The sequence below is a fragment of the Oscarella lobularis genome, chromosome 16 (assembly GCF_947507565.1).
Source record: "Oscarella lobularis chromosome 16, ooOscLobu1.1, whole genome shotgun sequence".
Taxonomy (NCBI): domain Eukaryota; kingdom Metazoa; phylum Porifera; class Homoscleromorpha; order Homosclerophorida; family Oscarellidae; genus Oscarella; species Oscarella lobularis.
This window is the reverse complement of record NC_089190.1, coordinates 1,731,357-1,758,771: the sequence shown is the minus strand read 5'-3', so window position 1 is coordinate 1,758,771 and position 27,415 is coordinate 1,731,357. Positions and strand designations below refer to the sequence as shown.

The 27,415-nt window shown below is 49.1% G+C and overlaps 10 protein-coding genes across 11 annotated transcripts; 3 read left to right on the top strand and 7 right to left on the bottom strand.

Annotated features, from left to right (window-relative positions):
• Positions 1 to 33: 33 nt before the first annotated feature.
• LOC136196820 (DNA-directed RNA polymerase I subunit RPA49-like) lies at positions 34 to 1,972 on the bottom strand. Its single transcript, XM_065986472.1, has 12 exons — positions 1,897 to 1,972; positions 1,732 to 1,844; positions 1,601 to 1,674; positions 1,457 to 1,542; positions 1,311 to 1,375; positions 1,104 to 1,245; positions 959 to 1,054; positions 808 to 904; positions 586 to 746; positions 435 to 525; positions 247 to 382; positions 34 to 195 (listed from the first exon to the last, which is right to left on the bottom strand). The coding sequence occupies exons 1-12, from the start codon at positions 1,955 to 1,957 to the stop codon at positions 163 to 165; spliced, it is 1,155 nt and encodes a 384-aa protein (XP_065842544.1). The 5' UTR covers positions 1,958 to 1,972; the 3' UTR covers positions 34 to 162.
• A 20-nt stretch (positions 1,973 to 1,992) lies between these two features.
• LOC136196818 (G-protein coupled receptor 157-like) lies at positions 1,993 to 3,529 on the bottom strand. Its single transcript, XM_065986470.1, has 2 exons — positions 2,695 to 3,529; positions 1,993 to 2,592 (listed from the first exon to the last, which is right to left on the bottom strand). Exons 1-2 carry the CDS (start codon positions 3,412 to 3,414, stop codon positions 2,119 to 2,121), a joined length of 1,194 nt encoding a protein of 397 aa, XP_065842542.1. The 5' UTR covers positions 3,415 to 3,529; the 3' UTR covers positions 1,993 to 2,118.
• On the top strand, positions 3,358 to 4,524 carry LOC136196823 (coiled-coil domain-containing protein 169-like). The gene is made up of 7 exons (XM_065986476.1): positions 3,358 to 3,553; positions 3,606 to 3,688; positions 3,762 to 3,872; positions 3,930 to 3,973; positions 4,027 to 4,125; positions 4,187 to 4,240; positions 4,295 to 4,524. Exons 1-7 carry the CDS (start codon positions 3,489 to 3,491, stop codon positions 4,457 to 4,459), a joined length of 621 nt encoding a protein of 206 aa, XP_065842548.1. The 5' UTR covers positions 3,358 to 3,488; the 3' UTR covers positions 4,460 to 4,524.
• LOC136196817 (G-protein coupled receptor 157-like) lies at positions 4,259 to 6,571 on the bottom strand. Its single transcript, XM_065986469.1, has 5 exons — positions 6,343 to 6,571; positions 6,175 to 6,289; positions 5,095 to 6,111; positions 4,846 to 5,031; positions 4,259 to 4,786 (listed from the first exon to the last, which is right to left on the bottom strand). Exons 3-5 carry the CDS (start codon positions 5,836 to 5,838, stop codon positions 4,502 to 4,504), a joined length of 1,215 nt encoding a protein of 404 aa, XP_065842541.1. The 5' UTR covers positions 5,839 to 6,111; positions 6,175 to 6,289; positions 6,343 to 6,571; the 3' UTR covers positions 4,259 to 4,501.
• On the top strand, positions 5,863 to 6,923 carry LOC136196927 (uncharacterized). The gene is made up of 5 exons (XM_065986584.1): positions 5,863 to 5,938; positions 5,995 to 6,129; positions 6,186 to 6,309; positions 6,369 to 6,483; positions 6,543 to 6,923. The coding sequence occupies exons 1-5, from the start codon at positions 5,863 to 5,865 to the stop codon at positions 6,684 to 6,686; spliced, it is 594 nt and encodes a 197-aa protein (XP_065842656.1). The 3' UTR covers positions 6,687 to 6,923.
• LOC136196800 (uncharacterized) lies at positions 6,699 to 14,587 on the bottom strand. The gene is made up of 21 exons (XM_065986442.1): positions 14,491 to 14,587; positions 13,835 to 14,401; positions 13,321 to 13,453; positions 12,737 to 13,267; positions 12,460 to 12,675; positions 12,208 to 12,411; positions 11,898 to 12,152; positions 11,619 to 11,846; positions 11,361 to 11,564; positions 11,127 to 11,300; positions 10,867 to 11,070; positions 10,609 to 10,806; positions 10,462 to 10,548; positions 10,236 to 10,406; positions 9,988 to 10,170; positions 9,714 to 9,932; positions 9,274 to 9,663; positions 8,998 to 9,207; positions 8,761 to 8,943; positions 7,978 to 8,697; positions 6,699 to 7,709 (listed from the first exon to the last, which is right to left on the bottom strand). The coding sequence occupies exons 2-21, from the start codon at positions 14,105 to 14,107 to the stop codon at positions 6,826 to 6,828; spliced, it is 5,667 nt and encodes a 1,888-aa protein (XP_065842514.1). The 5' UTR covers positions 14,108 to 14,401; positions 14,491 to 14,587; the 3' UTR covers positions 6,699 to 6,825.
• Positions 14,373 to 19,394, bottom strand: LOC136196802 (chordin-like). 2 transcript variants are annotated; one of them, XM_065986445.1, is made up of 29 exons: positions 19,316 to 19,394; positions 19,117 to 19,263; positions 18,947 to 19,051; positions 18,795 to 18,895; positions 18,493 to 18,616; positions 18,367 to 18,429; positions 18,199 to 18,316; positions 18,043 to 18,136; positions 17,828 to 17,969; positions 17,608 to 17,778; positions 17,465 to 17,553; positions 17,263 to 17,413; positions 17,103 to 17,209; positions 16,915 to 17,049; positions 16,685 to 16,841; positions 16,384 to 16,616; positions 16,177 to 16,321; positions 15,990 to 16,126; positions 15,814 to 15,931; positions 15,696 to 15,758; positions 15,540 to 15,637; positions 15,382 to 15,475; positions 15,259 to 15,291; positions 15,161 to 15,205; positions 15,065 to 15,109; positions 14,992 to 15,012; positions 14,853 to 14,932; positions 14,689 to 14,791; positions 14,373 to 14,597 (listed from the first exon to the last, which is right to left on the bottom strand). In XM_065986445.1, the coding sequence occupies exons 1-29, from the start codon at positions 19,392 to 19,394 to the stop codon at positions 14,593 to 14,595; spliced, it is 3,003 nt and encodes a 1,000-aa protein (XP_065842517.1). In that variant the 3' UTR covers positions 14,373 to 14,592. The 2 variants fall into 2 exon arrangements, with proteins under 2 accessions (XP_065842517.1, XP_065842518.1); XM_065986446.1 differs by having other exon boundaries at positions 18,947 to 19,015.
• Positions 19,370 to 21,486, bottom strand: LOC136196813 (uncharacterized). The gene is made up of 4 exons (XM_065986464.1): positions 21,226 to 21,486; positions 20,873 to 20,991; positions 19,644 to 20,804; positions 19,370 to 19,575 (listed from the first exon to the last, which is right to left on the bottom strand). Exons 1-4 carry the CDS (start codon positions 21,448 to 21,450, stop codon positions 19,557 to 19,559), a joined length of 1,524 nt encoding a protein of 507 aa, XP_065842536.1. The 5' UTR covers positions 21,451 to 21,486; the 3' UTR covers positions 19,370 to 19,556.
• LOC136196812 (delta-1-pyrroline-5-carboxylate dehydrogenase, mitochondrial-like) lies at positions 21,168 to 24,679 on the top strand. Its single transcript, XM_065986463.1, has 21 exons — positions 21,168 to 21,727; positions 21,826 to 21,928; positions 21,990 to 22,085; positions 22,140 to 22,187; positions 22,247 to 22,320; positions 22,375 to 22,456; positions 22,507 to 22,587; positions 22,642 to 22,713; positions 22,770 to 22,844; positions 22,897 to 22,987; positions 23,043 to 23,139; positions 23,198 to 23,271; positions 23,321 to 23,368; positions 23,422 to 23,522; positions 23,572 to 23,619; positions 23,669 to 23,713; positions 23,782 to 23,867; positions 23,923 to 24,058; positions 24,111 to 24,163; positions 24,216 to 24,334; positions 24,389 to 24,679. The coding sequence occupies exons 1-21, from the start codon at positions 21,672 to 21,674 to the stop codon at positions 24,502 to 24,504; spliced, it is 1,701 nt and encodes a 566-aa protein (XP_065842535.1). The 5' UTR covers positions 21,168 to 21,671; the 3' UTR covers positions 24,505 to 24,679.
• Positions 23,167 to 27,408, bottom strand: LOC136196811 (RING finger protein 207-like). The gene is made up of 16 exons (XM_065986462.1): positions 27,224 to 27,408; positions 26,908 to 27,170; positions 26,779 to 26,860; positions 26,522 to 26,723; positions 26,426 to 26,472; positions 26,294 to 26,366; positions 26,165 to 26,233; positions 26,011 to 26,111; positions 25,867 to 25,956; positions 25,542 to 25,686; positions 25,397 to 25,489; positions 25,200 to 25,344; positions 25,025 to 25,142; positions 24,877 to 24,969; positions 23,773 to 24,828; positions 23,167 to 23,724 (listed from the first exon to the last, which is right to left on the bottom strand). Exons 1-15 carry the CDS (start codon positions 27,406 to 27,408, stop codon positions 24,681 to 24,683), a joined length of 1,854 nt encoding a protein of 617 aa, XP_065842534.1. The 3' UTR covers positions 23,167 to 23,724; positions 23,773 to 24,680.
• Between the last annotated feature and the right edge of the window lie 7 nt (positions 27,409 to 27,415).

Sequence of the window (27,415 nt, the reverse complement as noted above, 5' to 3'; positions counted from 1 at the left end):
AACTAAACCGCAACCTTGCGCGATTTTTTGCGCTTGCCTTTGGACGATACAATTTGAAATGGGACTGTCAATTCTGTGGTGATGATTGTACTGTCGAGTGCCGTCGCCTTGACCTTCTTGCCTTGAGATTTGGACCCTGCATCTGCCTGGGAAGTCTTCGTGCTACATCCTATCGCCCTTAGACGTTGAGCCATTCTAAAAGAGCAGAAAATCCCTACGAGCCTTCATATATATATATATAATTACGAGCACGCACTGTTGCGGATTCAGTCGGAGGTCTCTCGCCAACTGAGTGCAGTCGTACGAGAAACCTTCAATAAAGAAAGCAAGAACGAGGATGTACGACGTCAATTTAATCCGCGTGGAATCTGTCAGAAAGGGCCTAAGCACCGAAAAGAAGTCAGAAGGGAACAGACGTGGTTAGGTAGGCATACTTTAGCTCCTTTCCACTGCTACCAATTATCTCCCCAAACATCTTTCGTATGTCGTCGCCAATAGCGGAGGGAATTTCCATTTTGTCTAAACCTGAAAAATACTACAATGTCCACGCGCCTCGCTTGCACACTCATTTTCAGGATCTCTCACACTCTTGTGACAAGTCGACTTTCTTCTTCTTCTTGTCTTCCTTCCGATAAATAGCAAGCAAATAGGCCATGTAGCAAAGCAGCCGGCTTCTCTTTTTCTTCACCGAAGACGAGCCAACAGTCCCGAGAACGTCAAGATGATTCAAAACGTAATCGGAATACCTTAGAATCAAAATCAATAAAATAGAAAATATCCAAAATTGAAAGGCTCGCTTTTCCTTACTTCTTTGAACTTCTCCACTCGCTCACGTCAACACGGGTCGCTTTTCGAAACGCCTTCGACGCCTCCTTCAATTCTTCCATAGCAACGGGACTGATAACTGAAGAACACTATGCGAGAGAGACCCAGACATTTTCACCAAAGGAATCCCTACTGTCGTCTAGTTTGAAAACGTCCTCCGCCTTTTCGGCATGGGCATCAAAGGGCGGTATGAAACGCGTTTGACTTTCCAGCAAATTTTCCTCGTCATCTACACAAAGAGTTTGTCGGGTTGATTCTGATAAATACTAGAGACTTACGTCCGTCGCTTCTGTCCTCTCGGTGTTGTCTCGTCTCCTCGAGGACCGACTTGAGAGCGGCGTCCTTCATTCTCCCGCCGTCTCTCTGATGGGCGACTCGCTTCTGCTTTCGACTGCCAAAGCTTTCGATCAGACGAGCTCTCTGAGAAAAAAAAACACACATATGACGCAGTGGCGAGATAGAAAGAAAGCGAAACGGCGAAGTACCTTGCTCTGAAAGCTTTCCTCGTCTCCTTCGTCTCCTTCGTCTTCTGTCTCCGTCTCCTCCTTCACTAAAAATAAAAATAAAAAAATAAACACCACGGTGCAGTCAGAGTCTGCTAGTCCCTTATATCATCTACTACTGTACTTACAACATGTCATTGGATGTAGCGTCATTTCGGTTGCATCGTGTAGAGTCATGACTCCACTTCCTTTGTCTAGAACGCCAACCAAATTTCTTCATTCCAAATGAGCAATTTTTAAATTAGACGACAATGAATTTAGAATAATCTTACCGACAGAGATCTTCAGGAGGACGATCGGGCCCGAAATTTCGGCCCATGTACGTCATGAATTCTGTTTCTGCCATCTATGACGGAGAACGTGTCCGTTTATGCGTTCTTCGATCTCTCCGGTTTTCTTCTACCAGCACGCGCTTTCGTTTTGCAGCGCCCGACGCATTTTTCGGCTCGTATAAAGTGAATTTCGGCTGGATACACTTCGGATTGTCGACGTCGAGCCTTCCGTTCGAAAAATCGACTAAAGACGCACCAAAATAGACTCCCTAGCCGCCCAAAAAACAAATTCGTACTAATAAATGCCGAAGGATTGCTCGATGGCTTGTAATCGAGCTTGATTTCTGTCCCGTTCATTATTAGAACAGAGCGTGCGCAGTTGACGATCAATAAAAAATAATCCCTAATTGAATTTTGTTCTGAGTACACTACAGGTCATTTTCCTATCTTCATACATATATTTCTCAGCCATGCCTTCTGTTAGAAAAACTCAATTCGCCAATACTGTGGTCATGTTTTCAAGAGCTGAGAAGTAGGGATCGTTCGGACTTCTCTTTGCCTTCGTCTCCGTCGGACCCGCGACGAATGCTCGAAGAACGACTTAGAAGCGGCGGCGTGTAGGATTGAAAATCTGGTTGGTGCTTCTGCTGCTGGAGCGACGACGGCGAATTCTGACTCCTCGTCGAGGAAAGTCCAAACCGAATTCTCGCCCAACACAGAATGCAGGCGACTTTGAGCCGTTTGCGAACAGCCGGCGTAAAGAAGCAAAACACGAAGCAGTTTGCCAAGCCTTGGGCACAGTCGCCAATGCCCTCCAATATCGCCAGCCATTTCGTATTTTTAGTCATTGTGCTCTTGGAATCGATCATCAGAATCAACTCGCGACAGATGCTCCACACGTGAAGCAGGAAAAAGACGAGGGGAACAAAAGCCAACTTGCGATCGATGCTATTGACAGCTGCACGTAAACCGGACGTCACAAATGACCGCCTCTAAAATGGAAACGAAATTAGAAACAATAACTCTAACGAGTGACGTATTCATCAATAAAAACAATAAAAAAAATACAAATTAGAGAAATCAGGAAAACGTACCTCTTTTCGCACGTAATACTTGATGAGGAAATACAGAACAGAGCACAATAGAAGGGCCAAAATTTCCCAAGAAACGGATGCCAAGACAAGCCATCCTTTATAGACGCTCTTAGTGTACCACGACGGACTGCAAGTCGTCTCGTTGCAATTGGGCGCCTTGAGGAAGCACCAGCCGGCCGTCACAGAGGAGATCGAGTACACGTGACCGGTCCTATTGACTCTCACGGAATTCGCCGCCGTCTGATCGACGCCGAGCACGCCGAAGCCGGCGGCGAGAGCGACGATGAGAAGTGGGACGCCCCACGCCAGAATGTGAAAAACGACGAGTAGAGGACCGCCGCCGCTCTGGCGCTCCTTCACCAAGGCGAGATAGATGAAGACGGCGATGTGAACTGTCCAGAAATAGGAGCTGAGGCTGAAGAAGATTGCGATTGACGCTTGGATTTTGCAGCCAGGCGAACTGTCGGGAAATTGTTCGAACATGCCGACGGAGTTGGCGAGCGCCGTGCCGAAGTCGGCAATCGATAGGAAGACGAGAAGACGACGCGACGTGCTGCGTAGATCGTCGAAGGCGACGTACGTGAAGATGATCGTCGCCGAGCCGAACATTGAGAGGAAGCAAGTGATTTGGAGGACGTAGAACCATGCCGAAGACACGGAAGGATCGACTAATGGTGGAAACGTAAACGCCGGTATCCTCGTCGTGAACTGCTGTTTCATTGCGTCACGCTGCAAAAACGCCTGTCCCTGTGCGCCCCCGTATGTTGTCTTGACGTTTCTATGCTCGCGCTTCCATGTCAGCGTACTTTTCCCCGTCGGAGCGACGAGTAGCTAGAATTAAAGAAGAGAAAAAGCTCAAGTAAGTAAACGTACTTCTTACGTTTCTCTTCGACTACATTCCGCTTTTGCAGCGATGAAATGCGAGCGTCCGTGTCTCAGTTAGAAGTCACGATTAAAGAACTAGAAGAAAGTTTGTCAAAGGTACATATGGAAGGTACAGTAGCTCTTGCCTACAAAAAGGTGTCGCTGGTAACCCAATCCACTTCCGCCTTACTGCCGGATGTTAGAGTGCGACTGGCAACAACGATACGAAGTGCAACACGAAAAAAATCGGCAATTAGAAACCGAGCTAAAAAGATTAGAGAGCGAACTTCAAGCGGTCAAAGAGGGGCGAATAGGTAAATAACACGGGTGTATAAAACTGAAGAGTCACTGACTCTACTGTACGTATATAGATCCACAGGCACCAGTAGAAGACTCGTACGAAGATCTATCTCAAGTCAAGCAACTAGCTGTACTAAGTGCTAGCCGTAATAGTCTAACTGCACGTAGGTGGATTTGAAAATGCTGCTGAAAAAACTGGAGAGCGAAAAGGCGGCACTTGAACGCGATCTTAGCACGTACGAGTGGCGTCTCAACAAAGAATCTCGCGTAAGGCAACCGTTTGCACTATAGCATGCATATATATATATATATATGCATAAACTTTTAGCTCTACTATAAAGCGGAGGAAGACAGAAAAACCTATCTCTCCGAATTATCGCATGTAAGGGCTTATTACATCGAGGTTTCTTAGCTATGTATAGGAACGTTTATATAGGCTCAATTGCTTTTGAACGACGGTAAAAGGCATACGTTACAAAAAAAGCGACAGGAGAAGGAGAAGAAAATATCACTGCAGCTACAAGAGGCTCAAAAAAGTCCCAAAAGCGATCGAAAGCAATACGGAGTTACAAAAGAATCGCCTTTGGCAAAACGCGAATAAAAAAAACGGATATCCTATGTACCGTAGATTAATTAATTTTAATTAATAAGAACACCCAGAACTCATGTCGTAGAGTAAAGAGGCTTTAGAGCCCAAGGACGCTTCTATTTCCGCTTGGGACGACGACGAGCGTTGATAGCGACTAAGATCCTGCCTGGCCGTTTTTATCGAATTGTAGTCCCATTCGTCTGACCTAACGGGCTTGGAGGATTCTGATTTTGAGCAGCAGGGCTTACACAGCGATTCTTTCAATTTGTTTCGCACCGATCGAGTAAATAGGCAAAACAGGATGCCATTAGCCGCTCCTTGACCACAATCTCCAATTCCCTGTTTAATTAATGAATTAATAGGATTAAAGCGAGAGTCTCCCTATTATTAATCTTTACCTCGAGTGCTATTAGCCATCGCCATCCCTCCGGCGATGCGAGATTCAAAAAGCTGACGACGTCTCGTATGATGGACCAAACGTGAAGAAGAAAGAAGACGAGTGGAATAAACGTCAGCTTTCTGTCGATGCTATTCGCCGTGCTCAAAAGACCTTGAGTAAGAAAACTCTCCGCCGGACGCCGATTCTATAATAGACAAAAAGACCCAATTTTGTATTTACCTCTCGCACTACCTACATACATATATACCTCTTTATAGATGTGAATCTTGATTCCAAAATAAAATACGATGCACAGGACAAAAGTGGCGATTTCCCACGCGGCTCCAGCTAAGAAGACCCACAGCATATAATAGGTCTCGTCGTACCAAGCCGGAGTGCAATTATTCCTATCGGAAATGTTAAAGGAAGTGGTGTTCTGTCGGCACGCCCCCTTGACGTAGCACCAGCCGCCGGTTACGACGAGCGACCGTTTCTCGTCGTCGCCGATCGTCTGAACGTCCAATCCGAGCACGTCGAGCGCGGCGGCGGCGCTCGTCACGACGATCGGAATTCCCCAGGCGAGCACGTGAAAAAGAACGACGAGTCGACGCGCGAGCGTTTGCCGTTCGAGAACGATCGTCGCGAAGAGAAAGGCGCCGAGACTTATTGTCCACAAGAACGAGCTGAGGCTCGTGAAGATGGCGACGCCCGCTTGGATTTTGCAGCCGATCGTCGTCGACGAGAAGGCGCTGAAGAGGCCGTAGGAGTTGGCGAGCGCCGTGCCGAAGTCCATTAGGGAGAGATAGACGAGAAGGCGACGCGATGTGCTGCGTAAATCGGCGAATGCGGCGTAGGTGAGGATGATTGAGAGCGAACCGAACATCGAGAGGAAGCAGGTGACCTGAAAGAGAGGATAGAGCACCGCGTTGACGATGCTCGATCCATTGGCGAAGAGATGAGGCTGCATCGCTCCCGTCGCTCCGGAGACTTGTACGGGTCTTCGTGATGGCATAATGACGTCACTTCGCGGTCTTTCATGGGTTGCTCGCCGAGTTTTCCGCTTGTCTATCAGCCGATTGCTTACGAACCGCAAGATCGATTTAGCGACACGGGTATTTTAGCGTCAATTCCATTTGATTTTGAAGCGTTTGAAGCCCTGCTCGCTCAGGTCAATACAAAGGACCTGCCGTCGAAAGAGAAGTCAATGCTCAATTGTCTTTCTTTCACGTCTTACACACGCATTTCTGGGAAACGTTTATCCAGGAAAGGCAACGACGATTGAAAGCTAAAGAAAAATTTCTATGTAAATTCAAAATGTACTGTACCAGTACAATATGATATTTCTTACTATGCTCTTAGCTGCGGATGTTACGGAGCTAAAGCAAATGTTTCCTTTGTGGAGCGAAGAAGAGATTAGTGACCTCAAGCTGCGATTTCAAATGTTAGATCTGAATTCCGACGGCCTATTAGATGAACGCGAAATGTTAGAAATTTTAAAATTAAAAAGAACAGATACCGGTATAATGTGGTGTGTATTTCTAGTGATTCTTTGCTTGACGATCTCGGCGACACATCGAGTCCTGAAGAGAGACGAAAATATTTCGTTGAATGCGACTCCGACGGTTCGGACGGAATTGACTTCATCGAATTTCTTCAGGTGCTTCCCTCCATCGTCGGGATTTGAATAGCAAGTGTCGGTGCACTTCCTTTCACTAGGTCATCTATCACTATCATCAAAACGACGTCGACGAAGGCGAGAAAAGCAAAATCGATCGACTTTTCACCCGAGGAATTGAAGAGCAAGCGCGAAAAATCCAACGACTGTCTGTCAAACAACAGATTGAAGCGGGCGTCTTCTAGACCTAGACTCGCAACTTTTTACGTAATCAGATTCACAGATTATATAGCTCATATAGCTGCGCTATATAAACGGCGAAGAAGGAGAAGGAAGAAGAAGGAAGAAAAACGCTCACTAGGCCAGCTTTGAATTCTATCTCGCTTATCTTCGTTGGCAACGAGATTGATCCAGAACGACGCACGTCGTCCCACCCAAACGATCGCATCGGCATTCCATGCACTTCGAGCCGACCTCTTCGAGTACGTCGACGATGTCGTGTTGAAAGGCCGACGTGAAAACGCTTGGACTTTTCGTGAAAAATTCGTAGCTCCACGCCGTTCCGTGACCGTTGCCTTGGCCGGAATTATACGCAATGGTAGCTAGCTCGGACCCCGGCCCCTCGACGTCTGCGATCGTTCCCCGGCCGTCGACTTTCCTGTAACCGCTCGCGCTCGATTCGTCGACGACGTACGCGTTCGCCGACTCGAGACCGAATACGTTGTAGTCGCGCGACGCGAAAGTCGCATTGACGACGGCTATCAGCGTGACGCCCGATCGCCGCAAAAAATCGGCGACATGGACTCCCCCTAATCGTCCGCCGGACACGGGACGTCTCGGCGACGGGCTCGCGACGACGATCGCCTTATGACTCTCGTGTATCCATCTGTACTGCCGTAGAGTGTTCGTTATGGAGCAGTAAACGTCGCCTTCGATCTCGCTCGCATTTGATTGAAGCATTTCGGTCGCAACTCGTCGTACGGCCGCGCACGAGCCGAAGTGATGACCGTCGATGTCGACGACGCTTCCGCAACCGCGTTCCGTGCCGAATCGGTACAAGCCGAATCGAACGTCGCCTCGGCACGCTGACCTGCGCCGTCGGATTTCGTCGACCGCGCGGCACATGGCGTCGCTTTGGACCCAAGCGACGGCACTCGCCGCTCGGGCGCTCTCCTCGACAATCAGGACTATTTCGCAGACGGATCTGTCGCCGGGCGGCACAGCGAAAGCAACGGTCGCAGCGCCGTGGACGAACGGATATTGGCATCCTAGGAAAAACAGGACGTCAAGCGGCACCACCGAGAAAAGGGAAAGGGCTTGACTAAACTGGAAGTCGTTTTTAGAATAGGTATATCAATGTGTACTAAATAGATATAGGAAGAGAGAAAGACGGTTAGGTAGCAAACAGAAAAACACAAAAAAAACGCGCGTGTGCTTGATTAAGTGGAACCTCGGTCGCTGGTCACAGTTTTCAACTAAATTCTACACGTCGTCTCCGCCCGGTCGCCTTCTCTACGGTTTACCCAGGCAACGTACCGGCTCTACAGGAGTCTTCGTCCCTGTCGTAGACGCGGCAGCATTGAAGAGTGCAGCCGTCGCACGTGCATCGGTGGCATCCGCGAGCCGGCGGCGGCGCAACGATAGCGTCACAGAGCTCCCTTCTCGATTGTTTTTTGTCAAACTCCTCGAAGGACCGCGACATCGTAGCGACGCTCTTGAGTTCGTTTCCGTCCGTCTGCGGAACGAAGGAGTAGAGAACGGCTTTCGCTTTCGCCAACATATCCTCGAGCACGTTTCCGCCGAGCGACGACTCAGACTTCCAGAATTGATCGGCGACGAGAACGAGTCGTCGCGTGGAGTCGCAGTCGGACGATAAGTTGTAGAAGTCCAAAGCGGCACCAACGAAACCCAGTCCCGTTGACAAGACGACGGGCTTCTTTGTCGCCAAGCGGAAGTCGCCGTAGTCTCCCGTCGTTCCTTTGCCAATTTGCACCACTTCGTAGGCGGGCGTATCAAAGTCCAAGCGAGTCCATCCGAATCGGGCGACGGGTTGTTTGCACTGTTCCCTCGCTTTCGCGTCGACGTCCTTCGCGACGGTGCGCAGATGACTTACGTCTACGTTCTTCTCCGTGAAAAAGACGACGTCCCAGCGGCACGCCTTCACGACGGACGACGACGCGACGACGGTCGACATGCCGCTCTCGCCTTCATATAAGAATCCCTTTTCGGCACCGTCGAACGGACAATGACAAGCACCTAGAAACGGCCAATTAATTCATTAGTTTATTTTTTCTATCTACGTTCCCTTTCTTTGTGTACCTCCGCACGTTTTCTGACACTCGGCTATCGTTTCGAAGTTGTTCTCGTTGCCGCGGCATCCGCCGTAGACAAAGCGCTCACATCGTTTCGACGTCGAATTGAAGAAGAAGCGCGGGAAGTAAGCACGACATTGACCGGGTTCGGGAGAAAGCGAACATCTGTCTTGGCTAGTAGGCGGCAGCTCTACAAACACAATCAAATCGATTTTTTATATATATATTATTATTTAAATCTTACTGCGCATTCCGCATCGACCGGGATAATCAAGTTTGATGTCTCGCATTTGAAGACACGCCGTTCGGCGCAATTCGCAAGGATTCCGATACGTCTGCCCGTTCGTGCCGCACACGCGCTGACGAACCTTCGAGCAGCGACGTACGCACTCGCACTTGCCTCTCACGCACGTCCCGTAGCGACAGAGCTCGCCATTGCAAACCGGTTCGGTAGCTAAGAGAAAAAAAAGAGTCAAGTATTCATATACGGATTATTTTTCTATATAGCGACGTCATTTACTCGGAGCTTCCGTCGTCGGCTTGACGGTCGTTGGGGTGACGGGTTCCGTGGTCGCCAGTAGCTCGGTCGTCGGCATCGACGTCGTTGCCTGAAACACCGGAGTCGTCGCTTCAGGCTGTGTGGGCGTGGGCGCCGGAGTCATCGGTTTATCGGGCTCCGGTTCACGTCTCTTGATACACGGATTGGGATTGGAGCCCTTCTTATGATTCGTATCGGGCACTCGAGTTCCGTTGGGGTAGACGCAGTAGCACTTGTTCTTAGCGTCGTTGCACTGCTGAGGAGCGTGCGTTCCGTCGGGATTACACCGACTCAGAGACACTGTGCACTTCGGATCGGCGTCGTCGCATTTGCGCAACTGTTTCTGCTGCTTCTTCAAGCAGTCAGTCAATTCTAATAAGAACGCATGACGTGACGTGACCCTTTTCATAGAAGGAACTTACTCGTCGCGTCGAGACCGCAGCGTAGGAGTTCTGCTTGATGCGGCGGCGTTCGACTGTTGCGCTCCACGCGGCCGTCGATTTCGAGACACCAGCAAAATCCCAGCGAGTTGCACTGTTTCAGTTCGAAGTCGCCCGTTTCCGTGCATCGCGTCACGAAGCAGTTCTCTTCGTTGCAGTTGAGCAAGTCCTCCTCCTGACGTTGGAAGCAGGGAGTGAGACCTGTAATAAAAAGGATCTCGTCTTTGAACGCACTCGCTCGTCGCCGTCGCTCTACCTCCGGCGCAGTGGCGCAAGCAACTCGGCAAATCGAGGAAATTGTTCGCGTTTCCCAAGCAACCGCCGTAGGCGAACTTTTGGCATTGTTTCAACGTCGAGTTGTAGTAGTAACGCTTGAAGCCCGCCTTGCACGGGCCCTTTGCAACAGGCAGCATGCACGCTTCCATGGGATAGAGCAATTCTGCGAGAGAGAGAGAAAAAACAATTCATAATAAATGAGCGTCAAATAGTTTGACTATTACTGACTTGGACACGTGCTCTGGCACTCTGCCAGCGACGTGAATCTGTTCGCGTTGCCCTTGCAACCGCCGTAGTTGAAACGCTCGCACCGTTTCACGTCAAAGTTGAAGTAGTAGCGAGGGACGATACTCTTGCACGGGCCGACGTCCTTCGGAAAAGTGCAGAGCAAATCCGGAGCTACAGACGCAAGGAAAAAATATTACATATTGCGAGAACGCGAAAACAAACGCACGGAGCTCTGTCATCTCCGTAGGGAGCTTCACTACGTTTCCTCCTGAAGCTGGCGTCGGCGTCGGCGGAAACTCCGAGGCACTAATGTCTAGAAGAAAGAATTGTGAACGACTGACTTTTCTTCTTTCGTTCGAGAGCGAAAACTCACTGACGCCCATGCAGAATCCCTGACAATCCTCCAAGGTCAAGAAATTGTTCTCGTTTCCGCCGCATCCGCCGTAGGTGAACTCTCGGCATTCGTTCACCCTTCGGCCGTAGTAATAGCGCGGGAAATTGCCCTTGCACGGACCGGGCGTCTTCTGCTGGCGACACACGTAATCATTCGATTCATTTTTCCGGGCCGGCGCTGTACACAACGAAGTCAAAAACCCTCGATTAGGCGGGGGAAAAAGGGCCTAGTACTCACGCAAGCAGTAATCGAGGCAATCTCTTCTTTCTTTGAAATTATTTGCGTTTCCACCGCAGCTCGAGTAGAGGAATCGTTCGCACGTCATCGACTCAGAATCATAGTAGAAACGTCTGAAGGAGCCGTTGGAACGATCGTAGTCTTCGGTGCAGCTTCCGTAGTCCGGTTCCTCGGCGCACGACTGATCCTTTCGAATGTAGTGGTCTGAGAGAAGAGGAATTATATATCGAGTTTGAAATTCCGACTAAAAATTTTCTTACCACACTGGGCGTTGCACTTGGCTTGGCTAGCGAAATTATTCGTATTTCCCGCACAGCCGCTGTAGAAGAACGGTTTGCACGTGAAGTCCTCCATGTCGAAATAAAAGCGATCGAATCGTCCGATGCACGCACCCTCCTCTTTCGGCAAAATGCAAGCGTCGATGATGTTACCGCCTAGACGGAGAGAGAGAATAGTCTTGGAGCACATTGAACGTTTTTTTTCTACTCTCTTACTTCGTCCGAGATAATCGTTACAAATTGGGCAGCATTCACCTTCCGGCACGTCGCCGTAGTTGCCACAGTCGGGAATCGGCTGACATTGAAGTCGAATGCAACTCGTCGAACCGTCGTCGCACATGCACGAATAGCATATGTCGTTGTTCGGCTGCCAGTACTCTCCGCTCGCTTTTCGTCCGCTCGTCGTCAAGCAAGGCAGACCTGTATATTTTGCGCATATAAAAAAAATTATTATTCCAAACACTGTTGCCTAACCTGGAATGGGTGTGGCTGTTGGACTGTCGAATTCCACGCACTTACGACAGCACTCGTTTCCAACGCGATCCGCGTATCGCACGCAACCGGGAACCTGGGGGCAATCGACGTTCTGCACGTACCGACACTCGACGACGGAATCATTGCAGGAGCAGTCGACACACGTGCTCCGTCGCCAAAGTTCGCCGTGATCGTACGTCTTGTTCGTTTCCTCATCGATACAACCCTCTAAATATGAACATGTGTAATATTGAAAGGAGGAAGATTGCATTGGCTGACCGGGTGGAGGTTCCGTCGGTACCGGGGTTGTTGGGAAGGGAACGCACTCCGCGCAGCACTTTCCTTTGGGAACTTCGACTGTCCCTTCGCACCGCTTCTTTCTGATTTTGGGGCATTTTTCGTTGCGCTTGACCTTTACGACAACTCCAGAGTCGTCCTTGTTTTTTCTGCACCGGTACGTTTCGCATTGGCCTTTGTACGACTTTCCCTCCTCGATCATAACCACTTTACCGTCCACTCGCACGCGACACACCTCTAAAAGAAGAGAATAATTTGGACAAACGACACGTGGCTATTTATCACCACCAACCGGATTCATAACGAGCGCACTTGGGACAGCATTCATCCGGTGCTGGCGTGGTATACTCAAGACAGCCTTCTTCCGGAGAGCAAGCAATAGTCGCACATACAACTTCTCCACTGACGCACATGCACGTAGTGCACGGTCCAGTCTTCCAACGGTCTCCGCTACGACGACTTGTGGCAGGGTCGGTCAACGAATCAGAACATTCATCTATATAAAAATTAAATTAGATTTAGGCAACGAGCAAGAGCAACCGACCTCGGTATTTCAAACATCTTCCGCAGCAACTTCCTCTCCGGGGTTTCGAGTATTCCTCGCAGTTCTCGTCGACGTCGCACGTGATTTTACTGCAGACGACTTCGCCGCGATTGCACTTGCACTGCGTGCACGCATCTTTCACCCATCGTTCCCCGTCCTTGTACATTCCAAGTCGATCGTCGAGATAATCAACAAGGCACATGTCGCCTTCATTGCCTAAATGCAAGACGAGAGCTAAATTCGCGGTACTACTTTTAAATACAAGAGCGTTGCTTGCCTTTCGAGCTGCACTTAGCTACTTTGGGACACGGCGCTCGAACGCAGTTAACCGTAGTCAAGACGCACGTCTCCATCGTCTCCATCGTCTTGCTGCAAGGTCCATTGTCGCGACACGTGTCCTTGCAATAGGCTTCGCCCTTATATACATCACAATCCTGATAGTCTTTGCAAGAAACGTTTGAGCACGGATCGGGCGTCGTTGGTGTCACTGTAATCACTGGTGGTGTGGTTGGGAATGGGGTGACGCAGGGTGGACAGCACGAATCTGTCACACCGCCGTAACGAGTGCATCCACAGAGAACCGTATTGCAGGAGACCTTGCCATCGTTGCAGTAACAGTGCTGACATTTACGACTCGGCTTTTGTCGAACAGCGTAGTCACCGTCGGGAATTCTAACCCGCTTCCCGTCGGGCATTTTGAATTTGCACGGCGGTTTCGTCGGAGGAGGAGACGTCGTTTCCGTGAGGACAGGGGTAGACGCCGTTTCCGTTTCCGTGACGACAGGGGTGGGTGTCGTCGGCGCAGGTGCTACGAAAACGAAACCGCTCGTCAATCGTGTTTTCGTCGACATATAGACGCACCTGTTTGATAAGTGCCTTCGATTTCGGAGGGACAGCCCTCCGAACAAACGACTTCGTAAGAACATTCGCCGTAGTGAATTCGAATCCTATTCTCCCCAACGACGACGAATCGTCCGTCGGACTTGCGCGGACGCTAAAAAAGAAACGAAAACACTCGACTCACGCGACCAAAAATAAGTTAGTTCGTAACGATGTTTTTATAGCGATGGCAAAAGAAAGTGCTAAGTCTCGAAGACTCGACACTTGTAACCGCGTCTCGCACTCCCACGCTGGGGTAATCGAGTACCGTATTCGCGCGCGCGAGAGAGGGGGGAACGATCGCGAGAAAACACGCATGGCGCATAGATACGCTTTCGAGAACAGGAAATGCTTCGGCCGAGCGCGGAACGAGAACCGACTCTACGGGCGGGCGGGGGGGGCAAATACACGTGTGGGCCGTGCTTTGTCTACAGGGCGAGTCGAGCCCTCTCCAGGGGGGTCGTAGCGCGTCGGCGCCCTTATGCGCTCCGCTTACCGGTTTGCAGACGGTCTCGTTCGGTGGGAGGACGCAGTTGAACGACAGTCCGTTCATGCAAGTCGTTTCGGCTATGAGGACATTGTAGTGCTGTCCCTTTCTGTTCTCTTTCCTTGCCGTCACGACGATGTCCGATCCGGGCTTCGGCGCGCAGCAAGCGAGCGGAGAAGCGCTCGCTGCGTCTTGCGCGTCGACGGGGATCGTCCCGATGAACGCCGCGGTGGCGACGACGACGACGAAGAGGAGAAGAGGGCGAGTGCTTTCGAGTAGCATCGCGGCGGCAAAAGGACTTCGGGGTATTCGGTTTGTCGTTCGACGGTGCAGCTGCGCTCACAAACAGCTTGAGTCGCGCGACGACAAGTAAGGGGAACCGTGGGATCTTCGATGAATTATTTGGGTTCCCTGGGACCCGTTCGACGTTCTCATTGGTCGCATAGATGCGTCGGCGGTAAATAGAATTAGCGGTTAATTTGGCTAATGACACGACACACGCCGGCCACGTGCACGGCCACGTGAGAGCACTGAGAAGAGCCGACGCTTACTGGTTCAAACCGTAGTCTTCTTTCTCTAAAGTACACAATCCACGTCGCAAAGATAAACAATTAAATTAGCCAGCAGCACCGCCGAGAGAAGCGAAAGTCAACGCGATTTTATACTTAGCTGCGAGTCTTCGTACCCCAATTCCGAGAACAGGGTGCTGTGTTATTAGATCGCTCGTCTTTCGTCTAGCTTCCTCCCAGAGGCGCGCCGGACGTCGATCAACCTGCATATTAGAATGATCACCTGTGTTGACAGACAAGTGGGAAGACGATTCTTTTCCCACTCGTTTGTGTACATAGCTGTGTTTTCCTTACCGTCAACGCAATGAGGACAGCACTCGCCGGCGGTCCACTTCTGCCTAGCGCACTCCAACTCGGGACAAAAGGCGATTTCTTTACAGTCTACGTTTCCGGTTTTCTAAAGAAAAAGCGAACAATAATAAGTCAAAGGTCATCGTAGATTCTTATTCAATGAGAACCTCGCATACGCATTTCCAGCTGCAGTGAAGAAAGAAGGTTTCGCCTTCTTCGTAGAGAACTCCTTGCCACTCGCATGTTCCTTGGTAACGATGCGGAAGTAGCCAATAAATCGCTCTCTATCCGGATGTTGATACTCACCCGATGGGGGCACAGTCGGTGCTGGACGGCAAGAAATGAACTAGAGAATATTGTGTAGTTTGTGCTCGCTCACCTGGATCGGACTGAGGAACGGGAGTCAAAGGTTTCATTGTTGGTGCTGAAAAAATATGCTACACGTAGGGGTTCTTACACACATCCGTGCACTCACCTGGACCTGGAGAGAGAACAGGCGACTCAGAAGAATAGATTGGTGCTAAAAACAAAAAAAGTATTAGTACAAGAAGGGTCCTTACACCTACATCGTACGATCTGGAGGCGACTCAGTTGGATCGCGTGGTGCTAAAAACAAAAATTGAATCGAATTAGGAATCCGTCAGCGCATTATTCAGACAGGACGTCCGGGTAAGGTGCCGTGGCCCCTATACGTACTCAAAGAGGAGCATTCGTCTGGACGGTCAGTGTTGCTCGGACACACGACATACGCGGGCCCCAATCGCTCTTCGCACGACATCGTTCCGTTCTCCTATAATCAAATGAAACCTTTCGCTCAGTTGGGAAATCCCTCAGGAGAAGAAGGCTAAACTAACCTGACACAAACAAGTGATGCATTTAGCGTAATTCGTCTCGGTTATCAACAGGGAACGAAATCCAACCGGGTAGACACTGCCATCAGACCGACGGCACGCTGACAGAAGACAGATGACGGATGAATCAAAAAATAGACAAAATACAAGAAACCAGACCTTCGTTTCTCAGAAAGAGACTGCGGTCGATCGACTCGAGTTGAACGTCGCGAACGCACTCGCCTGCGCCACAAATTCAGGAACGCATAACTAGGGTTGCATATCCGCATTCATCAACCTTCCGCTTCGGGGCAAGTGGGACAGCAGCGGTCTCGCACGACTGGCTTCTCGTTGTCCGAACAATCGCATTGCGGTGGACATGTTAAGTCAATTGGCCAACAAATCACATTTCCACACTGTGATCAGCCGTGGCGATTCCGTTACCAAACTTAAGTTAACGACGGGAATCCTTACCTGGCAATAGCAACGAGTATCGTAGTCAATCTGTCGATCGTCACGACAGTGGGAACAGGTCGGATGCCAGTGATCGCCGCTCGAGTGCGTCTCGTCGCCCAGCACGCACTCGTGACAATCCTCGCCAAAATTTACCACTAAAGATGACGAATACAAGACAGGACTCGGGAATTATTAACAAACATACCCAGGTGAGTAGATTCCGTGCAATTTGTCTTCAATTCCAATTGAGAGCGAACCGTCGTCTTATCGGTCACAATCTCAATGTAAATCCGTTTCTGGCGGAGTGAATTATACAATTGCGCGTCTGCTTGCCGAATCACTCCGATAGCCTTAGATATATATATATACGCAATAAAAGCTAGCTGCGCGACCGCTGCTTCCAGCTATATACCTGCATTTCTGCGCCAAAAAAATCCTTGATGTCGTACAATTCGGAACCGGTGCGTCTCGACGACGCCGGTCCTCGAATCGTCGCCGAGCGAATGCGATCGTTGACGTCGACGCCGCGCAAGACGACGCGATAGTGAAGCGAGCATTCGTCGTCGGCCGACAACCACACCTGACCGACGGCGCCGCTTCGCGAGAACGGCACCGCTTGGCTTCCCGTCAACGTCAGGGAAAACTCTACGATTCATGTATTCGGGACGACGCATATTTTGAAACGTCCGCGTCCGGAGGGCATCGATCGTCACCTTTTCTAATCGTCTTGTAGTCGTTGAGAAAGAGCCTCTGAATTTGGCCCGTGATTTCGCCCGAGGCGTACTGATCCGTGCCAATGAGAACCTGAAGATTTCCTTCCGACAGAGTGCTAAGGACGTCGGCGGGCACGTCGTCCCACATGCCGTCCAACTACGTACGCCACACAACCGTGACCAAACTTGTCGCGTGGGGGGGGGGGGGGGGGGGGGTAAAAACTATGCACCTCTTCCTTATCTTCGTTCACGTCGCCTGTCAGATCGAAAACGAGTTCCATGGCATCGTCAAAGGGACCGCTAGAAGGCAACGGTCGAAACAGGCCGACGCTCCTCAAATGGCCTTCCAGATCAAACCACTTGATCTGGAAGACACGTGTATATACATATGTTTGAGTCGTTGGGCTGTCTAACTCACGTGGTATCCGAGTGAGCCGTTCTGCTTCAATTCAAATCGTCCAAAAGCGCCGGCACCGGTGAACGCGTTCAGAGGCTTCTGATTGCCGGAAAGCATTGCAAGGAGTCCTTGTTCAGAACGATCAAAGGAGACGTACGCAGAGAAGGCTGGCGAAGCTTACCGCCGCACGGACTGAAAACGGTGATAGCGCTACGAATTTGACCCTTGCTGCTGCCGCGACGAAATTCCACTTTCACGTGTATTCGACCGCGAGCGAGCAACTCCAATACGGTCTCATTGATTCCCGTCCAAAAGCCGGAAAACACTTGATACTAGAAGAGGAGTCCTATAGACACGACTCTATACGAATCGCTATGTCCTACTTCATCATTGTAATTCCAACGGAATTGATGTAAGACCTCACGGTGAAGCTCCAAATTATTTTCGTTTACGGGAAGATAAAACATGGCCTCTAAAGAAATAGAAAGAAGACTAACGAGACGATTCAGACCAAGCAAAAACGTACCGTCCACAAAGTCTATTCCTTCAATAGCAATGAGATATTGAAGACTCTTCGTTGATGGGACACCAGGGGTCGAGTGAAGTCGAATCATCGCCAAGCCGCCTGCACCGGCGGATGCTCGATGGACGCGCGGATCTTTAGGTAGAACGGGTTTCAATACGCCGCCGAAGGAGTCTAGATAAATACGAATAATAGCCGACTGATAGATCCGAGTCGATGGTACCGATCCATTCGTTTTGTCTCCTGAAAACGTCTCCGGCTAATTCGCCGTCCGGATGATCGTCGGTTTTGACAACGACGAACAGTTCTTCCTCTTCGAACAGTCTGAGAAGGAACTCGTGTAGGTCGTTCCAGACTCCGCAAACCTTCAAAAGAGGATTCCGCAATGACGTACGTCCGCGAGTCGGCTCGTTTAATTCTAAGAGACGGTCGCGGTACCTTGTGTTTAGTGGCGAGTAGATGAAGCGGAACGCTAAGGACCGTCTGTTGGCGCTCAAATAGCAATTCGACGCTCGTTATCGTCGACTCCAAGCTGCTCTTTTCAAAAAAGTCAATAGCGAGAAGAGGAAAGTTGAGAAGAGAAGGAAAACGAACCCGGCGAAGTCGATGGTGTAGTGAACGGCATTGTGAATGATGACGAATCGCGCCCATCCCGAGCCGTACGTCACGACGGCATCGTCGATCTCCGAGCCAGTCAGTAGCGCCATAAATTCTACAAAAGCAGAATGAAAAGAGACTAGAAAAGAACTTCGAAGCTCTCACCGCCTCGAAAAGGAAATTGCCTATTGGCGTGATACACCGTCTCAGTCCCGTCAAGCGGAAACGCTGCGAAAAGAGACGAGGCAATGTACACTATACGTACCGCAGACGGAGTTCAAGTCACTTTACTTCCTTCGCAAAACGGACAGCAGCGTTGTGGATGCGAGTACTGGTCTTCGCAGGCGAGAGGCTGACAGCTATTCTCGATACTGCTGCAGTGCGTCTGACCCACTATAGCATCGCTAACGTTCTCCTGCATAGAAAAAAAAAAACAGAGTGAGGGCAATTCTTTGATTACTCTACAATGCCTGTCTAAATCGACCACCTATCAAATACAACCGGACTGATTTAACGTCTGAAGAACTACAACTGTCGTTACAACATATATAACGTGGTCGATATAGATAGACAGGTTTAGATTATTTAAATACAGGACGGCATTGACAAACGATGCACGGAAAGACACCGAACGGCGGCAAGTCCGCATTCCAAGTCTCGTGAAAAGCATAAATCGTGCCGTTGTAGGAGCATCCTGTAAAAGGAGAGAAGTTGACGTTAAGAAGCAAGGTAAACGCTGACGAACCCATTGCGGTCGAGTCACTGCCAGAGTCCACATGAGCGTCTCCGCTGGCACTGCCGTCGTTAGTCGTGCCTGTAGGAAGTGAAGCCGTAAAGCGACTGTTGACGACTGCCGCAATGAAATGACGACGAAATCGTCTCTAGCTCTCTGGTGCCTATCTGCTGTCACGATACCGTTAGTAGTCACTGCCGTAGAAACGTCGGAGCCCAGGACTCGAGAGAAGAGGACGAAGAAGATTGTTGTGACGATCTGCGGCATGATGCGACAGCCTACACACGCGGAAGTGAACTCTACGGGACCTAGAACTTGGTCAGTTTTCTCTAAAGGATGATCACCACTTAGAAGAGATAAAAATCGTCAGCAGAACCAAACCTGTTCTATTGGTATACGGATTTCTTCGTCTAACGCGATTCGATCTTTCAGAGATGACGATTAAAAATAAGATAATCATCGCCAAAAACGTAGGCTAGCCATTAACTATCAACTAAAGCATGATAACCCAGTGCAGTATCTCTCGTCGTGGTGTTGGGTGACATACTAAAAGCGTACAGTGCTCACGAACATCAAAATAAGAAAAAAAAACCCTTACCAAACATACCATAGTTATTGATAATTAATCTGAACTTGTCATACTAGAACGAACAAGGAAAGGGGAGGTCCATATATATCTCGAGGTCTACACAAAGTCGCAACTATTTACCCGCTGAATATTTCATATAGAGGCGCCTGTTCGCAAGTCGTAGAATTCGTCTGGATAAATCGAGGCGTATGAGCATTCCAAGCAGCCGCGAAAAGACATAGCAAAAACGTGACGCACGTGGCGAGCATGCCCAAGAGACCGACGAGATTCCGAATCCATCCGGCAGCCATGTGCAAAATTTCGACGAAATCCCACGCAAACGATTTCGGCCGTTCCGGCTCGATTCCCGCCCTATAGGCGCGCAGTCCGGAATAATCCTCCTCGCCGCTTTCCTCGTCGTTGATCGTTATGACTCGCGGCGCCTCTTCCATACTCTCGATCTCCTGATACGTGGGCAACGCTTCGTCGACGGGCACGATGGTGCGACCCAAAAAGGGGGCCCCGAACGGATCGGGCGCTCCCATGGCGCCCGAATTCGTGCGCGAGAAATGATTTCTCGAGCCGACGGATATTTTAGCGCGCACCTCGGCCGACGAGCGGCGTCGCTCCCTGGCCACCGCCGCCGCTGTCGCCTTTTTAACACGTGCCAACGTCCAAGCCCGGCCCATCGTGAACGTTTGACACGTGAGCAGGAAGAGGAAAGCAGTGAAAATGCCGAAAAACGTTTGACCCTTATTGCGAACGTCGTCCTGCGCGACGAGCGCGTAAAAGACGACGGAAGCGGCGAAAACGCAATTGATTGCGCCCATCGTTAGTTCGTAGACGACCGCCGACGCTTTGCGACCGAATTTCGCTTTCGTCCATCGACTGCGCTTGTACGACGGTCGCGGATAGGCGTCCGAAGCGCGATCGCGACGACGCGCTTCGCGTTCCCATTTTTTGAGAAAGTGTTCGGTTATGCGCGCGACCGCGGAGAAGGCGAGCGCGAGCCAAATGAAGGCGCCCCAGTAGAATTCCGACGCCGGTACGCCGGCGCCGAAATCGTTTTCGAGCGCGCTCGAACGTATCTGCGTGTGTGCGCCGGCGAAATAGAATATGGCCATTAGACTGCCGGAGAGAGCGTATTGCCAACCGTAACCCATGTAGTAAAGCGCGTATCCCGTAGGCGCGGTCCACGCGAGACCGCGCAGCGACATGCCCGTGTAGTCGCGTATGACGCGACGCGTGTACGGCCAGCCTTCCAACTGGCGGCCTAGTATCCAGTCAAAAACGCCGGACCGACTAATCGAATAAGACAGTATTAGCAATCGTTGGTTCCCATAACAATCCCACGCGCGGTCGCTTTTTACCTCAGGTAGCCGTTCGCATCTTCGCCCAGGTTCATGTAGCAGCCCCAGCCGATGTAGAGCGAGAACCAGGTCGTGATTCCGGTTACGAGGCCGCCTTTTGCGTGCCAACCGACCAAGCCCTATTGCGCGGGAGTGACGTCAAAAACCGCATTCGAGTCAAAACGTCGCCAACCCCGGAGCCCCGTACTTCCGCCTCTTCTCTGAAGTAAAGGCTCAATGGGGCTCTAGACTAATCGCGTCGCCTTATAAGCCTAATCTCTCCCTCTATGCGCACAAATTGCTAGGAAGTAGGCAACCAAACCGCTGCAAAAGGACGCGATCGCGTTTCGAGCTTAGATAGCGCGTCGACTCACCGTCATTAGGCCTACTGGTACCGCGAAGACGAGACGCGTGACGACGTGCGCTTGCCAATAGCCAGCCGTCGTATTGTACGCTGGCAAATCGTCGCTCACGTTCAAATAGCCGCCGCGTATGCGATTCAAGACGCCGCCCGCGAGTATAGAGGTGCTGATAATCAAAAATATCGTCGTCGTGACGAGGAAACCAAGGCAGCAGCAGCGGGTGCGAGTCGACGCCATCGCTCGTCGTCTCTTTATCAGCCCACGTACGGGATGTTTGATTATGACGTCACGTGGGCGTTGTTACACTTCTACAGAATTCTTTACTGCAGCAAAAATCCACTTTTACATTAGATGGGGTTTACTATATTGGGCGTGACTTGTAGGATTTGACAAAGAAGCGAATTTTATAACGTGCGCGACGCTATCCACGTGATTGCTCCTTTCCAGCATCCACCGTCATGTTGCGCTTGACTCGTGCGAGCTTTTGGAAGCTGGAGTCGTCGTTTCCGACGCTGTACGTAACGCTGACTGTGAAGAAACGCAGTCTGCTCTCGCAGTCACGTGCAGATCCTTTTTTCCAACACTTCAGATCATGCCAGTCCCCTCTTGCAGGTATCGACTTGCCTCATCTTCGTTTGTCTCGTCTCCTGTTCCTACCAATGAGTCGATGCTCGATTTTCAGCCCGGAAGCCCGGAAACGGCGAAAATAAAAGAAGCAAGCTTTTCTGCGGTGCTATATGAAATCAGTAGTAATCAGAATTTCCGGGGGGGTTTAGACGCTGACCGAAATGAAAAGGGCGGGCCCTGTTCAAATACCGTGCGTCATCAACGGGGAAGAAATCCAAACTGGAGAAACAAGAAACCAAGTTGCAGTGAGTCAGATTCAGCTAAATCAAAATCTGTATACCAACCTGATCCACCTTTAGCCTTATGATCACCAGAGAGTAGTCTCTACTTTCAATCTAGCAAACGGAGTATGTTTCTACGCCAGGCATACTTTTTTTATAACTTTACGTTTGAATCTCTCTATCAGGAATTAATAAAGCAAGGCATAGAGCGTTCTCTTAAGATTAGAAGAGATTGGGAAATGTCTCCGTTTGAAGACAAGTATTGCAATAAGTTAATTAGGTGACAAAAGTATTAATTCTCTACTATCCTCAGAGCTGCTGTCTTTCTCAAAGCGGCTGAATTGCTTAGTGAAAAGTATCGATACGAAATCCTCGCGGCTACTATGATTGGACAGGTTGAGGAGGGAGAAAACAGCTTGCATAAATTTCTAATTATGTTCATAAGGGCAAAACTATTTTCCAAGCAGAAATTGATGCGAGCTGTGAACTTATAGATTTCTACCGATTTGGAGTCAAATGGGCCGAAGTAGATCAGTATAGAAAAATAGGCCAAAAACACAAGCCAGTAATTCAAATGTAGGAGCTTCACTACACCCAGCCAAAACTCCACTCAACAGGAATTTGGAACAAACTTGTCTACAGAGGGTTAGAGGTAAGAACACACTTGTTAGGTCCCACTACTAAATTAATTAACAAAATAACGCTCAGGGATTTGTGGCGTCTATTTCCCCTTTCAATTTTACTGCCATTGGAGGAAATTTGTGTGCAATGCCTGCCTTGATGGTAGAAACAGGCTACTTTGTCATATAAAAATACGGGAGATGTTTTCTCTTAGGGCAATGTTGTCCAGTGGAAACCGTCTGATACCGCCATGCTCTCAAATTACATGATTTTCAAAATTCTTCGCGAAGCCGGACTGCCGGACGGTCTGGAGAACTTTTCACGTCTCATTTACGTACCCAATTTCGCGTTGTTTTACAGGCGTGATCAATTTTTTGCCGGCAGATGGCCCAACGTTCGGCGATACGGTCACGAGTTCGCCGGACTTGGCTGCAATCGTCTTTACCGGCAGCGCAAAGTGACCATTGTGCATAATACACTATAAGTAATTTATTAAACGTTGGGCTTTGTGTTAGAACTTTCAAACATTTGTGGAAACAGGTGGGTCACAACATCGATACGTATAAAAGTTTTCCGCGCTTTGTGGGAGGTAAAAATCGGAAGAGGTGATTGGGTCATTTTTGACGTTATTGAGTTAGAGAGCGGTGGAAAGAATTATCACTTCGTTCATCCTACAGCCGATCTTGGTATGTAAAGGTACGATAATCGGTTATTTCTTCTAATGTTGTCCCGTTTACAGAGACAGCTATTAGTGGGACAGTGAGATCTGCCTATGAGTTTTCTGGACAGAAGTGCTCTGCCTGTTCCAGACTCTACGTCCCAGATACATTGTGGCCTCAGGTGGACAATCTGCTTCTACATGGCGTACCTTAGCGAAAAGATTTCTTAGATCAAAGAGGGCATTTTGGACAAAATCAGCAAAATGAAGATCAACACAGTAAGAAAGTCTAAATATTTGAGATTAGATTTTTAAAAATTCGGTTTAGCCGGAGGACTTTTCTACCTATACCTCAGCAGTTATCGACGATAAGGTACAGCTCTTCTATGTGATCAGTTAAAAGTCACCTGAGTATACCTATTTCTCACTTACTTTGTACAGTCTTTTGGCCGACTGAAGAAGTGGATTGATTTGGCTAAGAACGATCCTGAACTGAAAATTATAGTTGGCGGTAACTACGACGACAGGTCTGTACAGCAGAGGCTCATCTACTGCTAAGTATAATCAACGTTATGTGGGTAGCGTTGGATACTATATCTATCCAACGGTGATCGAGACAACGAATCCCAAGCATGCCTTCATGCAAGAAGAGATGTTTGGGCCCGTTTTGACTGTCTACGTTTATCCTGCCGGACAAGTGGAGCAAACTCTCCGCTTAGTAAAACAGTTCGACTACAAACCGTCAGTTCTAATCAACAAATAATTTTTAGATCGATGAAACGTCTCCTTATGCGCTAACCGGATCAATTTACGCCAGAGAAAGGCACACCCAGTTTCCTAATGAACTCATACTATAACTAATCGATAATTTACAGAACTGTTTTGCGATGGGCTCGCGACATTCTGAGAGACTCGGCCGGTAACATATATTTCAATGACAAAAGCACGGGATCAGTCGTGGGCCAGCAGCCGTTTGGAGGCAGTAGAGCCTCAGGTTCGATACCACCATCCCTTATAATAATCTCTATCTCTAACACAAATCTCTCAGGGACCAATGATAAAACCAATATGGCTCCCCTGCTGTACAAATTTACCTCTATACAGAGCGTGAAGGATCAATTGGCTCCACAAACGGAATGGAAGCCGATATCGGTTGAAGACTAAACTGAACGTCTATCAATTTATGTTGTTGTGGTGGTGGTGAACTCCTAGCTGAATGCTGTCTGTCTAGTCAATTTGCCGTGTATACAGTACGTTAGAATCATTATCCGTTGGGAATCAAGATAGACCGGCTATCCATCCCATCACGTCATTCAATGTATCTACTGTATCTATCTTACTTAGCTTTGTTTCGGGTCGGCTTTGCTTCTTTGACCGTGAGCCGTTTTAAGGAGTCCCCTCGCTTTTGCAATGCCATCGAATGAGTCAGCCGATTTCGTAGCCGATTTTGCGTCCGGTTTTCGCTTGATACCCTCTATGGCTCGAATCCTTCACAAGAGATTATTAATAATATTATCAAAGGAGGACGTGTATTGCCTTTGCTTTGTGTTAGGATGAATTTCATCTATTTGATGAAAGAGAGACTTGAGCTGTCTCTCCTGCGCCCGAGTGACGGCAGCCTGATTCAATCTAAAAACCCCAAATCGACTCTCCCTCTCCAAGGACCTTGGCTTTCTCTTCTTACCTCGGATCATTTCGCTCAGACGCAGCTACAAGAGACTTCAAGAAGGGTTGTATTGATTCAGTGATTGTAGCAAGACGAAGATTATCCTGCTGCAATTTATTGACCTCGTGCACTTGAGCTAAGGGAACGCGTTATATATAACTAATTAGACCTCCCAGCATCCCTAAAGCCTTACCTTGGTAGATTTCCTGTTCCAGAGCGACGCGACTCAGAGTATCGTTCCACGCCCTTTCGAAAGAATTTCGTCTCTTCTCCAGAACTTCTTTCTGCGACGCAAGGGCCACGTCTATGCTCTTGCACTTAGCTACGATGTCGGTAACCTGGCGTGGTGTACATATACAAACAAGTTTGTTATACGATGGAATTTCTTACGTCGTTTTTGGTTGGATGACATTTTCGCTTCGTCAAATCTCGGTGGACGTCCTGCACTTCTTCTTTTAGAGACGTTATCTTCGTTTGAAGTTTCTACAGAGAACGACATACACGAGGTGTGATAATTAGAGTCTGTATCCCTTACCTTTAGTCTCGGATTAAACGTCTTGCAGTGTTCCGCAAAGGGACTATTTCCATTGGCGACAGCGCCTGCGCTGAAGCTCAAACGCTTTCCCGTCGACCCGGGAGCGCCATTGGACGACGAGAGTTGCTTCTCCTCTCCGTAGTTTCTAAAAAATGTACTTGCGATTATTAATCAAATAGGATAGGATTCCTCCTTGACTATGGTGCGCAAAAATTCTATGTAGCATCAGTAAGTCTGACTCCCAGCCGATGCACAAAAGCCAGCTTTGAGTCCGTGCCATGACAGATGCAGGGAAATAGTTTCATACCCAGTTGCGACTTCTTACCTTGTAGGAGGACTGAAGGAGAATGTTGTGAACGTGCTGAAGGAGGGAAGGCAGAGCGAGAATTCTTCTTCCAAGAGCGGGTGAAGACAGCTGGAAGAAGGATTCGCCTATATGAAATTTGACGTGTTTTGATTTAGGGAGTACCAAGCATATTCGTCTCTCATGTTCACAACAATTTGACTTTCTTTTTCATCCGGCACGTGATGGGGCCAATTTACTAGACGAGAAAGTCGTTCGGTGGCACTCTAGAAAAAAAAAAGCGTTCAACCAAAGAATCAACTGGGTGACAGAAACTCACATCAAATAGTTCTAAAAACGAATACTTATCGAATTCTTGACTAGCCTTCTCGCATAGCGCTAAATTAAACTGAGAAAATTTCTCATTAAATCACCACTTAATAATTTAATAATTTAATTAAAATCCTACCTCAATAGTCGGCAGAAACGCTTGTAAATCCTGTAGATGCCTCGAGAGATTCTGTTGAGACTTTGCCTTCAGACTGCAACAGAAAAAAATCCTAAAAAGAAGAAGGGACCCGAAAATCCAGTTTCGACGCACCGTTCGATTTCCTCGAAAAGAGACGCCCTTTTACTAGCTAACGTATCCTAGACGTGAAAATGAGCCTTCTTCGTGCTCAATACAACTAGCGAATACCAATAGAGACGCGTGCAACGCTTCGACGTCGCCTTTTTCGCGTGTTGCCGACGCACGTGCGTCTTCGAGAAGATTTCGCGCTTTTTCGACGCCCTCCGCTACCGCTTTTGCTAGCGATTGACACGCGACGACTTTTTCGTTCAATTCGGAGCGCTTGACTTCGTATGCGACGTCGAGATCGATGCAGAGCGCCTTGTTTTCGCTGTTGGGAAAAGATGGTCATCACGTGATGGAACACGTGTTGGAATTGTGCTTACGATTCGAGCTCGTTGAAGCATTTGACGCATAGGAGTCGACTCGATTCGGCCAGAAACATAATTAATGGTTTCTCGTGCATTTCTAAACAATTGCATAAGAACTTGACCTCGTTTTCGAGAGGAACTCACTGCAAATACGTTCGTTCTCCGTTTCGCGCGTTATTGGCCCGATTTTGTGCGATGCAAACATTTTCGAAGCGTGCACCAACTTTCGGCACGATTCGCAAAGCACTTGGTCACACGTGTGACAGAAAATCGCCTCGACTCGCGCAATTTTTGCGTCACAGTTGACGCATTCGGCGAGGGGCGGAGTCATTGCGGTTTTCAAACGATCCAATAGCCGATCGTCCTGCGCTTGAAACGAATCTGATTCGCTGTCCGCGTAAATGTCGCTGAGACAGACAAACGTGCAGAATTTCGGGGCCGAAATCTCAAAATTACTCACCAGCACATGGGGCACTTGAACGGCTCCTCCCCTTTCTGGGTGACGCATTGCGTGCAGACGGAGTGCAGGCAGGCGAGGAGCTTCGGCTCTGTAAACGCGTTAGCACATACCGGACACGAAAAAAGACTCGTATCGAGACTAGCCGAGGAGCCCGACGTTAGACCAGCCAACGGCAGACCAGACATAGTTGAG

Excerpts from the sequence above, each read along its gene's own strand:
- LOC136196820 (XM_065986472.1), bottom strand. The coding sequence starts at position 1,957 with ATGAACGGGACAGAAATCAAGCTCGATTACAAGCCATCGAGCAATCCT. Across the intron at positions 1,845-1,896 it reads CAATCCTTCGGCATTTATTA|TCGATTTTTCGAACGGAAGG; the intron begins GTACGAATTTGT and ends GTGCGTCTTTAG. Across the intron at positions 1,675-1,731 it reads CAAAACGAAAGCGCGTGCTG|ATGGCAGAAACAGAATTCAT; the intron begins GTAGAAGAAAAC and ends TCTCCGTCATAG.
- LOC136196818 (XM_065986470.1), bottom strand. The coding sequence starts at position 3,414 with ATGAAACAGCAGTTCACGACGAGGATACCGGCGTTTACGTTTCCACCA. Across the intron at positions 2,593-2,694 it reads AGTATTACGTGCGAAAAGAG|AGGCGGTCATTTGTGACGTC; the intron begins GTACGTTTTCCT and ends TTTCCATTTTAG.
- LOC136196823 (XM_065986476.1), top strand. The coding sequence starts at position 3,489 with ATGTCAGCGTACTTTTCCCCGTCGGAGCGACGAGTAGCTAGAATTAAA. Across the intron at positions 3,974-4,026 it reads CGTACGAAGATCTATCTCAA|GTGGATTTGAAAATGCTGCT; the intron begins GTCAAGCAACTA and ends AACTGCACGTAG. Across the intron at positions 4,241-4,294 it reads ATCTCTCCGAATTATCGCAT|GCTCAATTGCTTTTGAACGA; the intron begins GTAAGGGCTTAT and ends ACGTTTATATAG.
- LOC136196817 (XM_065986469.1), bottom strand. The coding sequence starts at position 5,838 with ATGCCATCACGAAGACCCGTACAAGTCTCCGGAGCGACGGGAGCGATG. Across the intron at positions 5,032-5,094 it reads AGATTCACATCTATAAAGAG|AATCGGCGTCCGGCGGAGAG; the intron begins GTATATATGTAT and ends TGTCTATTATAG. Across the intron at positions 4,787-4,845 it reads GATGGCTAATAGCACTCGAG|GGAATTGGAGATTGTGGTCA; the intron begins GTAAAGATTAAT and ends TTAATTAAACAG.
- LOC136196927 (XM_065986584.1), top strand. The coding sequence starts at position 5,863 with ATGGGTTGCTCGCCGAGTTTTCCGCTTGTCTATCAGCCGATTGCTTAC. Across the intron at positions 5,939-5,994 it reads AGATCGATTTAGCGACACGG|GTCAATACAAAGGACCTGCC; the intron begins GTATTTTAGCGT and ends CTGCTCGCTCAG. Across the intron at positions 6,310-6,368 it reads CTATTAGATGAACGCGAAAT|TGATTCTTTGCTTGACGATC; the intron begins GTTAGAAATTTT and ends GTGTATTTCTAG.
- LOC136196800 (XM_065986442.1), bottom strand. The coding sequence starts at position 14,107 with ATGCTACTCGAAAGCACTCGCCCTCTTCTCCTCTTCGTCGTCGTCGTC. Across the intron at positions 12,676-12,736 it reads AGCTAAGTGCAGCTCGAAAG|GCAATGAAGGCGACATGTGC; the intron begins GCAAGCAACGCT and ends TCTTGCATTTAG. Across the intron at positions 10,807-10,866 it reads TTGCCTCGATTACTGCTTGC|CGCCGGCCCGGAAAAATGAA; the intron begins GTGAGTACTAGG and ends CGTTGTGTACAG.
- LOC136196802 (XM_065986445.1), bottom strand. The coding sequence starts at position 19,394 with ATGATTATCTTATTTTTAATCGTCATCTCTGAAAGATCGAATCGCGTT. Across the intron at positions 17,554-17,607 it reads AGGAATAGACTTTGTGGACG|AGGCCATGTTTTATCTTCCC; the intron begins GTACGTTTTTGC and ends CTATTTCTTTAG. Across the intron at positions 15,932-15,989 it reads ATACTCGTTGCTATTGCCAG|TGTGGAAATGTGATTTGTTG; the intron begins GTAAGGATTCCC and ends GGCTGATCACAG.
- LOC136196813 (XM_065986464.1), bottom strand. The coding sequence starts at position 21,450 with ATGGCGTCGACTCGCACCCGCTGCTGCTGCCTTGGTTTCCTCGTCACG. Across the intron at positions 20,992-21,225 it reads TACCAGTAGGCCTAATGACG|GGCTTGGTCGGTTGGCACGC; the intron begins GTGAGTCGACGC and ends CCCGCGCAATAG. Across the intron at positions 20,805-20,872 it reads GATGCGAACGGCTACCTGAG|TCGGTCCGGCGTTTTTGACT; the intron begins GTAAAAAGCGAC and ends TTATTCGATTAG.
- LOC136196812 (XM_065986463.1), top strand. The coding sequence starts at position 21,672 with ATGTTGCGCTTGACTCGTGCGAGCTTTTGGAAGCTGGAGTCGTCGTTT. Across the intron at positions 22,988-23,042 it reads CGAAGCCGGACTGCCGGACG|GCGTGATCAATTTTTTGCCG; the intron begins GTCTGGAGAACT and ends GTTGTTTTACAG. Across the intron at positions 23,620-23,668 it reads GCAAAATGAAGATCAACACA|CCGGAGGACTTTTCTACCTA; the intron begins GTAAGAAAGTCT and ends AATTCGGTTTAG.
- LOC136196811 (XM_065986462.1), bottom strand. The coding sequence starts at position 27,408 with ATGTCTGGTCTGCCGTTGGCTGGTCTAACGTCGGGCTCCTCGGCTAGT. Across the intron at positions 26,367-26,425 it reads CTTTTCGAGGAAATCGAACG|TCTGAAGGCAAAGTCTCAAC; the intron begins GTGCGTCGAAAC and ends TTTCTGTTGCAG. Across the intron at positions 25,490-25,541 it reads CGTTTAATCCGAGACTAAAG|AAACTTCAAACGAAGATAAC; the intron begins GTAAGGGATACA and ends CGTTCTCTGTAG.